Source organism: Heterodontus francisci, chromosome 4, assembly GCF_036365525.1.
Source record: "Heterodontus francisci isolate sHetFra1 chromosome 4, sHetFra1.hap1, whole genome shotgun sequence".
Lineage (NCBI taxonomy): Eukaryota > Metazoa > Chordata > Chondrichthyes > Heterodontiformes > Heterodontidae > Heterodontus > Heterodontus francisci.
The window spans coordinates 146,992,733-147,006,425 of NC_090374.1; the positions used below are offsets into that span (position 1 = coordinate 146,992,733).

The following is a 13,693-nucleotide window of genomic DNA, read 5'->3' on the forward strand; positions in this document are numbered from 1 at the left end:
CTTATAACCTTTGATATTTCTAATATTTGCCAGTTCTGAAGAAGGGTCACTGACCTGAAACGTTAACTCTGCTTCTCTCTCCACGGATGCTGCCAGACCTGCTGAGTATTTCCAGCATTTCTTGTTTATATTTCAGATTTCCAGCATCTGCAGTATTTTGCTTTTAAGAAAATTTTGGGATTGAAAGGGCATCCATAAAGAGGCACTGTTTGTGCCTGGGAAGTATTAGATGACGCCTCCTAGCTGCAGACTCTGGCAATGGGACAGCCCTGTCTATGAGGCAAGTTATTTCATGGAATTTTAATCAGTACTGGTTAAGTTTAGTGCTGAGTTTTTTTTAATGTACAATGTATTTTAAATTCAATTTAGGGGTTACAGTGTTATGGTCCAAAAGCAACATGGCCACTGAAATAACTGGATAATATTTGACCAATATGTTTTCTTTGTAGTGGATTGTTCGCAATTCATATATTTCATCAAAAGAGTCAGCAATTTGGTTTTGTGCTGGCTTCTAATTATGTTTTCCTAATGACTATTTAAGCGAATCAAAATAGCAAACTGTAGATGTGGCCTGCCTTTTGAGAGGTACAGTGTTTTGGTCTCATACTGATATGGTGCTTTGAACCATATTGGCCGAAATGTCCAATGTTTGTGCCATGGTAGCTTTTCCTTTTACAACCCTACAACAAGTTAATGCTCATAAGCAGAGGATTGTGACCCTGATCTAGCTCATTACCATAGCATATGATGCACTTACCCATTAAGCCATTGGGGCTCCTCAAGGTGAGTTTTATCAAGTACTAATGCTTTTAGTATTGGCATTTTGAGGGAAGAGCAAGTAGACATATTCATCTTGTCTCTTCAGATAAGTCCACTAGTATACATTTAAAGTGTACTTGTTAACATTACCTGAGAGCTTGGCTTAGGCTGGAAACACAGAATATGTACGTGTCCTTTTGGGTGCTGGCAGATCTGCTTAGTTCCAGGATCATCTGATTTTTTTTTTTAATCTGTCAGCTGCTTTGAACAAATTGTGCAACTTTCCATTTTTGGTGAGGAGAATAGTAGATCAGTTGTTGCTGTTCTCACTTTTATTTTGCTTTGATTAAAAATGAGTGCCTCTGGATGGACAGCCTTGCATTCAACTGAACTCATGTTGATTTAATTCTTCTGTTTAGGTTGAAAAGTCAGTGTCTAGTGGTTTGGCAGAATTACTACTTTATCCTCCAAAGAGTGGCCAACAGCAAAGGAAGACCAGTTTCAACTCAAAGTCAGCTGAAAAAAAACAGGAGCTACTAGTTTCTAATAAAACTGCTCAAGGAGGGAAACCAGTTGCATCTAAAAGCCTAGTTCCAAAGGATATAGAGGTGAAACAAAAAGTCACCGAGCTATTACAGAGGTACAGCAGTGGGCTTTGGGCCAACGCACTTCCAAAGTTGTTTGAAGAGACATACAAGATGCAGTTTCCTCAGAACATCTTAGATGATCTTGACTGCTTGTCTGACATTTGCACTGTGGATTATGCAGTATCGGGTGATCGCAAAAAGGCAATTCTTTATGCAAAAATGATGAAAACCACTGATGAACAAAATGATAAACCTAAAGAGACTCTTTCCCCAGTGTTGGTGACTCCCACTGCTTTGGTGAAGCCAGAACTGAAAGAGGTCATCAATGAAGAGCACCGTGATCTAGGACTTGGTTCACACAGAACCTGTATTGACTCTGACCGTGTGGCAATAACTGAAAATAAGGTGACTCTGATTGCAAGTGAACTTACTGAAAGTTGCTCGATGCAACCTGCTCCTTCCCCACTTTGCATTCCAGCAGAGCAATTCCCATCCGTATTGGTGGTTGAACTTCACACCACTGCTGAAGCTGTTATCAGGTGAGCTTGCCTCAAAATCTGCTAATTCTACAAGTTAGTAGAAGAAAGAGAACATAGTGGCTCTTCATATTAAAGGATCTGCAACATCTCAATCAAACCAGTAGACATGCAGCATGTTTAAGTTTTGGTTGTAATTTTAATATTTGCCAATCTGGCAGTATATTCGATTGGTTAACAAGGCACTCACATTATTTCAATTTAAAATCAGCAATGCAACTGGCCGAGGTGAAGTTTTTTCCATTTAACAAATGCTTTGGAATTTTTTATACACAGTAGTTGACCCCCAATGACTTTGCTCATTGATTATCTGCCACTTTACAAAAACTTATGAAGGGTAATGTATTTTCTCCATGGAGCTCCCTGCCAAAAAAAACCAATCCAAGTTATTTGCATGATAAAATATATTTTACTTCACACATTTTCAAGAGAAGAAAAATCTGTGGCATTTTACCACGTGGTCTTGCTCCCCTTCTCTCCTTCCCTCTTCTAATTTCCGTCCTCTGCCTCATGAACATGTTGACGTCCTGCTGGAGCATGGTTTCATCGGTACTCAGGATGTTCTAGCGACAGTATGTCAACCTAGGCCTTGAGTGCCCATGAGCTATTAAATCACGAGGGCATCACAACTGAATCCATCCTGTCCATGAACATGCACTTCCAGCGGGCAATACTGGCACGGATCAGGAGTGGGAATCCTGGCCAATTTTCTCTAATCGTGCAGCACCAAGACCAACATTGGCAATGGTAGTGCTGCTGGAATTGAGAGCAGCAAATTGACCAAATATTAAATTTAGGAACTTTTGAACATAAAATCAGCTTGTACATTGTACATGATCATATGCACTCCAAGATAGCTTAAATACTTCCATTCCACTGGATATTGGTTGTTGAGCATTATGTTTAATTCTTGAATCATCATCCACTGTGGAGGCCCTCATCCATGTCCTTGTCACCAAAGATTGGTGAAAACAAATGTAGGTCCCTTACAGTCAGAAACAGGGGAATTTATTATGGGGAACCAAGAAATGGCTGACCAATTAAATGCATACTTTGGTTCTGTCTTCACAAAGGAGGACACATATATCATACCAGAAATGTTGGGGAACACAAGGCTTAGTGAGACAGAGGAACTGAAAGAAATCAGTATTAGTAGAGAAATGGTGTTGGGGAAATGATGGGATTGAAGGCCGATAAATCCCCAGGGACTGATAATATACATCCCAGAGTACTTAAGGAAGTGGCCCTAGAAATAGTGGATGCATTGGTGGTCATCTTCTAAGATTCTATAGACTCTGGAACAGTTCCTACAGATTGGAGGGTAGCTAATGTAACCTCACTATTTAAAAAGGGAGGTAGAGAGAAAGCAGGGAATTATAGACCAGTCAGTCTGATGTTGGTAGTAGGGAAAATTCTAGAGTCCATTATCAAAGATTTTATAGCAGAGCACTTGGAGAACAGTGGTAGAATCAGGCAGAGTCAGCATGGATTTACAAAAGGGAAATCATGTTTGACAAATCTACTAGAATTCTTCAAGGATGTAACTAGTCGAGTTGATGAGGGAGAGCCAGTGGATGTGGTTTATTTGGACTTTCAGAAGGCTTTCGACAAAGTCCCACATAAGAGATTAGCATGTAAAATTCAAGCGCATGGGATTGGGGGTAGTGTATTGCGATGGATAGAAATTTGGTTGGCGGACAGGAAACAAAGAGTAGGGATAAATGGGTCTTTTTCTGAATGGCATGCAGTGACTAGTGGGAGTACTGCAGGGATCAGTGCTAGGACTCCAGCTATTCACAATATACATTAATGATTTAGATGAGGGAACTAAATGTAATATCTCCAGATTTGCAGATGAGACAAAACTGGGTGGGAGGGTGAGTTGTGAAGAGGATGCAGAGAGGTTTCAGGATAATTTGGACAGGTTGAGTGAGTGGACTAATGCATGGCAGATGCAGTATAATGTGGATAAATGTGAGGTTATCCACTTTGGTAGTAAAAACAGGAAGGCAGATTATTATCTGAACGGCTATAAACAGAGAGGAGAATATGCAACGAGACCTGGGTGTTCTCGTATGCCAGTCGCTGAAGGTAAGCATGCAGGTGCAACAGGCGGTAAAAAAGGCAAATGGTATGTTGGCCTTCATAGCGAGAGGATTCCAGTACAGGAGCAGGGATGTCTTGCTGCAATTATACAGGGCCTTGGTGAGGCCACACCTGGAATATTGTGTGCAGTTTTGGTTTCCTAATCTGAGAAAGGATGTTCTTGCTATTGAGGGAGTGCAGAGAAGATTTACCAGACGGATTCCTGGGATGGCGGGACTGACGTATGAGGAGAGATTGAGTCGGTTAGGATTATATTCACTGGAGTTCAGAAGAGTGAGGGGGGATCTCATAGAAACCTATAAAATTCTAACAGGACTTGACAGGATAGTTGCAGGAAGGATGTTCGCGATGGTGGGGGAGTCCAGAACCAGGGGTCATAGTCTAAGGATACGGGGTAAACCTTTCAGGACTGAGATGAGGAGAAATTTCTTCACCCAGAGAGTGGTGAGCCTCTGGAATTCGCTACCACAGAAAGCAGTTGAGGCCAAAACATTGTATGTTTTCAAGAAGGAATTAGATATAGCCCTTTGGTCTAAAGGGATCAAAGGGTATGGAGTGAAAACAGGAACAGGTTACTGAGTTGGATGATCAGCCATGATAATGAATGGCGGAGCAGGCTCGAAGGGCCAAATGGCCTACTCCTCCTATTTTATATGTTTCTATGTTTACCTCTAGACTCTCCTGTTCCAATGTTCTCATGGCGGGCATCCCACTTGCACCCTCAAAATTTGAGATCATCCAAAGCTCTGCCCTTATTCTAACTTGCACCAAGCCCATTCATCCATCACACCTTTGCTCATTGATCTTAATTGGCTCCCAGTTAACCAATACCACAAATTTAAAATTCTCATCCTGAGTTCAATCCTGCCATAGCCTCACCCCTCCCGATCTCAGTAACCTCTTCCAGCACTCGGTCCCTTGGGACATTTTACTACATTCAAGGCAGTACATAAATACAAGTTGTTATTTTCTCCCATGTTTTTCTGTCTGGTATCCTACCTCCTCTTGGCCTCTGCACTGACCGACCTCTGATCCTCAGTAATTTCAATCTTCATCACAGCTCCTCTTTTTTTTCCCCCATCCCAAGCCTCTGATTTCACTGACCACTTGTGATTCTGAAATATTCTCTCCATTTAAACTCTCCTACCCATGTTCACGGGCAGCATCCTTGACTTTTCCATCTCTGTGGTGCTTCGACTCCCATGGTCTTGATCACAGACAAGGCAATTTCTTATTTCCTTGTATCCCTTACAACTTACATCCTCATCCTTCCTTCTGACCCCGCTTTCTTCTATGTCCATCCCTGGAAAAATTTTCCCCATTGCACTTTCAAACTCCCAACACTCTAGCAGAATACTTCTGTGGTCGTTGATCTGCTCAGTCATTCCCTCACAACTGTGATGCCTTTGACCCCAGCAAGACCCTTAGTCTAACTAACCCTGGTCGTTCTCCTGATATCCATCCACATTCCCCATTTCCCACTTCCTACTGTGTCCGTCACTGGAAAAAGCTCTCTTGAGTCACTTAAAACGGCACTTTCTAAATCCCAACTTCCTAATCTTTGGTCCTCCATTTGCCACCATGCATCTGCAGCTGTCGATCTGTTCAGCTGCTCTCTCACTTCCACCTTTTTGATGTCCTTGTTCCCAGTAACACCTCTTCACTGTCCCATCTCTGTTAATCATTCCGTTACGACCACCATCTTCGCTGCTTGAAATCCAAGAGGCACAGACATGAGACAATCTGGTAAACAACTGGTTTAATCATTCGTTATCACAGGTGGCTCAACCAACCATCTCCTGAAACTCTTCTGCCCTCACCTCCAACAATGTGTGACAAGGTCCTGAGTTTCTGTCATGAATATTGAGGCTACGCTCACCTGCCTCTGTTGCTCCCAGCAATTCCCTTTGTTCACCCTTACTTTGTTATAGTTTTGCTTCTGTGTCGCTCCATGCCCTTTCCATTTTGTTCACCACCTAGTCCTCTAACCCCATTCTCACTAAACTCGCTTTTTGGTCCCACAGTAACAGACATTGTAAATGGTTCCCTCTCCTCAGGTACCGTCTCCCTTTCTTTCAAAATCACTGTCCTTGCACTCTCCTCAAAAAATCCCACCCTCAACCTTCTCTCCTTGTCTACTAATGAAACTGTGCTCTCACATTGCAGGCACTTTTTCCATAACTCCATGTTTCAATCTTTCCAGTCAGGTTTCTGCCTGTACCACAGCACTGAAATGGCCCCAACCAAAGTCGCATAGAAATCCTCTGTGACTCTAATCATGATGCATTATCCCTCCTTGTCCTGTCTGCAATCTTTGACACAGTCAACCACACCATTACGCACAAATGCCTTTGCTCCATTGTCCAGCTCAGTGCCATTTCCCTTGCTTGCTTCCAGTCTTTACCATCTGATTGTAGACAAAGCACTTCCGTTAGCTTTGCTTCCCACCCTACATCATTCTGCCTGGCCTCTCCCAAGGATTATCCATGCCAGCCTCTTTCTCACAACATTTTGCCCCTTGGTGACATCATCTGTGGTCATGGGTTCAGCTTCTCCATGTACACTGACAACACATAACTCTACCTTTCAACCACCTCTCTTGACACAGACTGCTTATCTGATAACCAGTCATGGGTGAGCAGCAATTTCCTCCAATTAAACGTTGGGGAAAAAGGAGCTTATTGTTTTTGGTCCCTGTCGTGAACTCCATACCATAACATAGATTCCACCTGCCTTAATGGACACTGTCTCAGGAGGGGACAGACAGTTGGACATCGTTCTGACCTCAAGCTTTCCTTCCAACCACGTTTCCTCTCCATCGTGAAGACTGATCATCTTCATAACGTTCTCTGCCCCGCTCCCCTCCGCCGCCCTGAGTTTCAACCCATTTGCTTGTGAAACCCTCGTCCATGCCTTTTTCATCTCCAGAGTCGACTATTCCAGTGTTTTCCTAGCTGACCTCCCACCCTCTGTAAAAACCTTTTATTCATCCATAACTCTACTGTCCCTTTCCTATCTTGCACTAAGTCCCAGTCACCTGTCACCCCTGTACTCGCTGGCCTACATTGGCTCCCAGTCCCTCAACACCTCCAATTTAAAATTCCCATCCTTGTGTTATAATTGCTCTATGACCCCCTTCCTTCCTATCTACATAGCCATCTCTAGCCTACAACTCCAGTTCTCACTCTCCTTCCCTCTGTGTCCAGCCATTTGTGCATCCTGCCCAACCATTGGTGGCCATGCCTTCCATCTATGGCCCAAGTTCTAACATTCCCTCTCTAAACCCCTCAGCTTCTTTGCCTCCCTCACTAAATTTTAATATCTCCCTTAAGATGCGTCTCTTTGACCACACTTTTGGTAACCCTTCCTAACTGCTTCTTTGGATTGGCTTTCACTTGTTATTTAATAATGCCTCTGTGATGCACTTTGAAATGTTTTTCTATACTAAGCATGCTATATAAATGCAGGTTGTTGTCTCCTACTTAAAAATTTATTTGAAGTGAAATTTATGACATAGGATCAAGTTAGAGTCATAGAGTTATACAGCACAGAAACACGCCCTTCGGCCCATTGTGTCTGTGCCGGCCATCAAGCACCTAACCATTCTAATCCCATTTTCCAGCACTTGGTCCGTAGCCTTTTATGCTATGCGTTTCAAGTGCTCATCTAAATACTACTTAAATGTTGTAAGGGTTCCTGCCTCAACCACCTCTTCAGGCAGTGCGTTCCAGATTCCAATCACCCTCTGGGTGAAATTTTTTTTCCTCAAATCCCCTCTAAACCTCCTGTCCCTTACCTTAAATCTATGCCCCCTAGTTATTGACCCCACCCTCCCGCCAAGGGGAAAAGTTTCTTCCTATCTAACCTATCAATACCCCTCATAATTTTGTATACCTCGATCATATCCCCCTTCAGCCTTCTCTGCTGTAAGGAAAACAATCCTAGCCTTTTCAGTCTCTGTTGATAACTGAAATGCTGCAGCCCAGGCAACATCCTGGTGAATCTCCTCTGCACCCTCTCCAGTGCAATCACATCCTTTCTATAGTGTGGTGCCCAGAACTGTACACAGTACTCCAGCTGTGGCCTAACTAGCATTTTATACAGCTCCATCATAAGCTCCCTGCTCTTGTATTCTGTGCCTCAGCTAATAAAGGCAAGTATCCCATATGCCTTCCTAACCACCTTATCTACCTGTGCTGCTGCCTTCAGTGATCTATGGACAAGTACACCAAGGTCCCTCTGACCTTCTCTACTTCTTAGGGTCCTACCATCCATTGTATATTCCCTTGCCTTGTTAGTCCTCCCAAAATGCATCACCTCGCACTTCTCAGGATTAAATTCCATTTGCCACTGCTCCATCCATCTTACCAGCCCATCTATATCGTCCTGTAATCTAAGGTTTTCCTCCTCACTATTTACGACACCACCAATTTGTGTCATCTGCGAACTTACTGATCATACCTCCGATATTCACATCTAAATCATTAATGTATACTATGAACAGCAAGGGTCCCAGCACCAATCCCAGCGGTGCACCACTGGTCACAGGCTTCCACTTGCAAAAACAACCCTCGACCATTACCCTCTGCCTCCTGCCACTAAGCCAATTTTGGATCCAATTTGCCAAATTGCCCTGGATCCCATGGGCTCTTACCTTCTTAACCAATCTCCCATGCGGGACCTTATCAAAAGCCTTATTGAAATCCATGTAGACTACATCATCTGCTTTACCCTCAGCTACACATCTGGTCACCGCCTCGAAAAATTCAATCAAGTTAGTTAGACACGATCTCCCCCTGACAAAGCCATGCTGATTATCCTTGATTAATCCCTGCCTCTCCAAGTGGAGATTAATCCTGTCCCTCAGAATTTTTTGAAATGGTTTCCCAACCACTGGTGTTAGACGCACCGGCCTGTAATTACCAGGTTTATCCCTGCTACCGTTCTTGAATAATGGTACCATGTTCGCTGTCCTCCAGTCCTGTGGTACCTTTCCTGTGGCCAGAGAGGATTTGAAAATCTGTGTCAGAGCCCCTGCTATCTCCTCCCTTGCCTCACATAACAGCCTGGGATACATCTCATCCGGGCCTGGGGATTTATCCACTTTTAAGCCCACTAAAACAGCTAATACTTCCTCCCTTTCAGTGCTAATATGTTGAAGTATATCACAATCCCCCTCCCTGATCTCTACACCTACATCGTCCTTCTCCATAGTGAACACAGATGAAAAGTAATCATTGAAAACCTCACCTATGTCCTCCGGCTCCACACACAAATTGCCACTTTGGTCCCTAATGGGCCCTACTCTTTCCCTGGTTGCCCACTTATTGGTGCTGAATTATAAATGCTGCATGTGGGTATTCCTCCAATTGTTTTTAGGAAATCTTCTCTATTTACAGTATCAAATAGACAAAAGCATATCTTGTCAAATTCAGGAGTTTTAAGCAAGTGCAAGTGAATCCTTTTTTTAGTACCCCAGTGTACCTACCACATTCTTAGTGGTTTTGATGTTAAAATTCTCTCTTGCCTTTGTGTCTCAGTCCTAGCAAATTTCTAACATGATTTTGTAATCTAATGTGTTTGTTCTTACCTACTCGGGACCAGATCACAGTCAAGCATAGCAAGGTGTGAGGAATGCAGTTATTATAAATTCTAAGCTGAATGTGCATTAAAATTTCTCAAAGCTGATCTAAACTTGCACATTTTCCCTGGAACTAAGTACTACAGTGGGTTAACAAACTGTCATCCCTCTGGGACCTGGGATTGAATCCAGTCCAAACAGGAGATGAAAGTCTCTTGTTAAGCCAAATAAGTAAAACATCATCTATTGGATGTGGATCTGTGGCAATTTTCAGATTAACCATGAAGACTAACGATGAGGCAAAATATAAAATGCTTATCAGTGTGGTATGGCGATAGCAAATTGCCACAGTGGAGAGAGATTTATTTTCTGATTGCAGCGTGTGGTACTAATATGGAGCTGCTTAATGTTGAAACTGGGTGTAAAAAGAATTTAATTCCTTCATAATGACTGCCTAATCTGAATACGGGAATTATCAAACCCATGTAATTTGGCCCATCGTGTCCATGCTGACTCTCAGTAAGAACAACTCACCTAGTCCCCATAGTCAAGCAAATTTTTTCTTTTCAGATAATTGTCCAGTTCTCTCTTGAAGGCCTCAATTGAATCTGGCTCCACCACACACTCGAGCTGTTCATTCCAGATCCTAACCAATCGCTGCATACGACAGTTTTTCCTCATGTCTCAATTGCTTTTTTTTCCAATCCCCTTAAATCAGTGTCTCCTGGTTCTTGATCCTTCCGCCAACAGGAACAGTTTCTCCCGATCTACTCTGGCCAGACGCCTCATGATTTTGAACACCTATCAAATCTCTAATCTTCTTTTCAAGGAGAGCACCCCCAGTTTCTCCAATCTATCCACATAATGAAGTTTCTCATCCCTGGAAACATTCTTCTGAATCTTTTCTGCACCCTTTCTCATCCCTTAACATCCTTCCTAAAGTATGGTGCCCAGAACTGGACACAATACATCAGTTGAGGCAGAAGCAGTCTTTTATACAGGTTTGTCATAACTTCCTTAATTTTGTACACTATGCTTCTGTTTATAAAGTCTGGGATCCCGTATGCTTTATTAGCTACTTACTGCCCTCCACCCGTCAATGATTTGTGCACATATACCCCCAAGTCCCTCTGTTCCTGCACCCCTTTTAAAATTGTATCCTTTATTTTATATTGCCTCTCCTTGTTCTTCCTACCAAAATGAATCACCTCACATATCTGCATGAAATTTCATCTGCCACTTGTCCACCCATTCCATCAGCCCGTCTATGTCCTCTTGAAGTTTATCAGTATCCTCCTCACAGTTCACAATACTTCCACGTTTTGTGTCGTCTGCAAGTTTTGAAATTCTGCCTTGTATACCCAAGTCCAGGACATTAATATTGGTCAAGAAAAGCAGAGGTCCCAACACTGACCCTGTGGAACCCCACTATGCACCTTCCTCCAGTCGGGAAACAACTGTTCACCGCTACTGTTTCCTGCCACTCAGCGAATTTCGTATCTATGCGGCTACTGTCCCTTTTATTCCATTAGCAGTTAACTTTGCAGACATCTGATTGTTAAAAATCCTGGGACTTTGATGCTTATATTCTTCTTCTTCTTTGGCCTCCTTATCTCGAGAGACAATGGGTAAGCGCCTGGAGGTGTGGTCAGTGGGGTGTGGAGCAGCGCCTGGAGTGGCTATAAAGGCCAATTCTAGAATGACAGGCTCTTCCACAGGTGCTGCAGAAAAATTTGTTTGTCGGGGCTGTTACACAGTTGGCTCTCCCCTTGCGCTTTTGTCTTTTTTCCTGCCATCTGCTAAGTCTCTTCGACTCGCCACACTTTAGCCCCGCCTTTATGGCTGCCCGCTTATAATGGCTGATGCTTATAACATCACCTGTATTCACTATTGTCATGTATTTATAGGAAATAGGAGCAGGAGTAGGCCATTTGGCCCATAGAGCCTGCTCCGCCATTCAAACAGATCATGGCTGATCATCTACCTCTACGCCGTTTTCCCCCACTATCCCCATATTGCTTGATGTCGCTAGTATTCAGAAATCTATTGATTTCTGTCCTGAGTACAAAGATAATTACAGCACAGGAACAGGCCCTTCGGCCCTCCAAGCCTGCGCCGATCCAGATCCTCTCTCTAAACATGTCGCCTATTTTCTAAGGTTCTGTATCTCTTTTCTTCCTGCCCATTCATGTATCTGTCTAGATACATCTTAAAGTAGGCTCAATGATTGAGCTTCCAAAGATTCACCATCCTCTGAGTAAAGAAATTTCTCCTCATTTCAGTCTTAAATGGTCAGTCCTTTATTCTGAGGCTGTGGCCCCTGGTTCCCAACTCATCAACCAGAGGAAACATCCTAGCCGCATCAACTCTGTCTAACTCTAAGAATTTTGTAAGTTTCAATGAGATCACCTCTCATTCTTCAAAACTCTAGAGAATGCAGGCCCAGTTTCTGCAATCTCAAAAGACAATCCCGCCATGCCAGGGATTCGTCTAGTGAACCTCCATTGCACTCCCTCAATGGCAAGTATATTCTTCCTTGGATAAGGGGACCAAAACTGTACACAATACTCCAGGTGTGGTCTCACCAATGCTTTATACAACTGCAGCAATACATCTTTACTCCTGTATTCAAATCTCCTTGCAAAGAAGGCCAACATTTGCCACCTTAATTGCTTGCTGCACCTGCATACTAGCTTTTAGTGACTCATGAACAAGGTCTCTTTGACATCAACATTTCCCAACCTCACCATTTAAGCAAGACTCTGTCTTTTTGTTTTTTCTACCCAAGTGGATCACTTCACACTTATTCACATTATATTCCATCTGCCATGTTCTTGCCCATTTACTTAGCCTGTCCAAATCTCCTTGAAGCCTCCTTGCATCCTCCTCACAACTTACACTCCCTCCTCGTTTTGTTTCATCTGCAAATTTGGAAATATTACATTTGGTCTCCATATCCAAGTCATTTAGATTGTGAACAGCTATGGCCCAAGCACTGATCCTTGCAGTACCCTATTAGTGACAGCCTGCCATCCTGAGAATGACCCATTTATTTCTGCTCTTTGCTTTCTGTCTGTTAACAATTCTCAATCCATTGCAGTATATTGCTCCCAATCCAATGTGCTCTAATTTTCTTTACCAACCTCCTGTATGGGACCTAATCAAAAGCCTTCTGCAAATCCAAATACACCACACCCAGTGGTTCTCCTTTATTTATACTGCAAGTAACATCCCCAAAAAACTCCAACAGGTTTGTCCGATATGATTTCCCTTTCACAAATCCATGTTGACTCTGTCCAATCATATCATTATTTTCCAAGTGGTCCAGTTATCTCATCCTTTACAATAGATTCCAACATTTTCCCTACGACTGACATCAAACTAACCGGTCTGAAGTTCTCAGTTTTCTCTCCCGCTTCCTTCTTAAATAGTGGGGTTACATTTGCTACTTTCCAGTCGGCAGGACCCCTTCCAGAATCTATAGAATTTTTAAAAGGTAACCACCAATGCATCCTCTGTCTCTATAGCCACCTCCTTCAATACTCTGGGAATAGCTCATTCGGTCCAGGGGATTTATCAACTTTCAATCCAATTAATTTTTTGAGTACTACCTCTTTATTGATACTAATTACTCTCAGTTCCACATTATTACAAGTCCCTTGGTTCCCAAGTATTTCTGGGAGATTTATTACAAAATGTTTTATAAATTGGACTGAATGACTTTAAATTAATGAAACGGTATTGAAGGTTTTTGAGTGTATCCAATGTTCACTTTGCAAATGCATAGCCTGTATCCAAAGATTTTCAAAACTTTCTTCCAAGTACTTTTTTTAAAATAGCAAATCGATCTGGAAGGAAAATACTGAAGCAACTTTGAACATTCCCTTCCAGATACATTGGGCCAGAATATTCCGGTGCTCTTGAACAAATGGAAGATGCCATGAAAGAATATTACACTTACGCCGATGAGCTGATGCCATTGGGTTCACAAAGTATTGGACAGCTTGTGGCTGTTAGTGCTGAAGAGGACTCCTGGTTAAGAGCACAGATTGTTGCAGTGGAAGCTTCAAAAGTCAAGGTATTAGCAATTATGTATTGGTCAAAGATAATCTATATATAACACT

General features: G+C 42.7%; 1 protein-coding gene across 1 annotated transcript in view; it reads left to right on the top strand.

The window, feature by feature from the left end:
• Positions 1-13,693, top strand: part of LOC137369284 (tudor domain-containing protein 7-like) — a 155,357-nt gene that overhangs the window by 81,054 nt on the left and 60,610 nt on the right. Inside the window, exons 7-8 of the mRNA XM_068030283.1 lie at positions 1,179-1,885; positions 13,461-13,647. Coding sequence (XP_067886384.1) covers positions 1,179-1,885; positions 13,461-13,647 — 894 coding nt within the window. The remainder of the gene's footprint in view (positions 1-1,178; positions 1,886-13,460; positions 13,648-13,693) is intronic.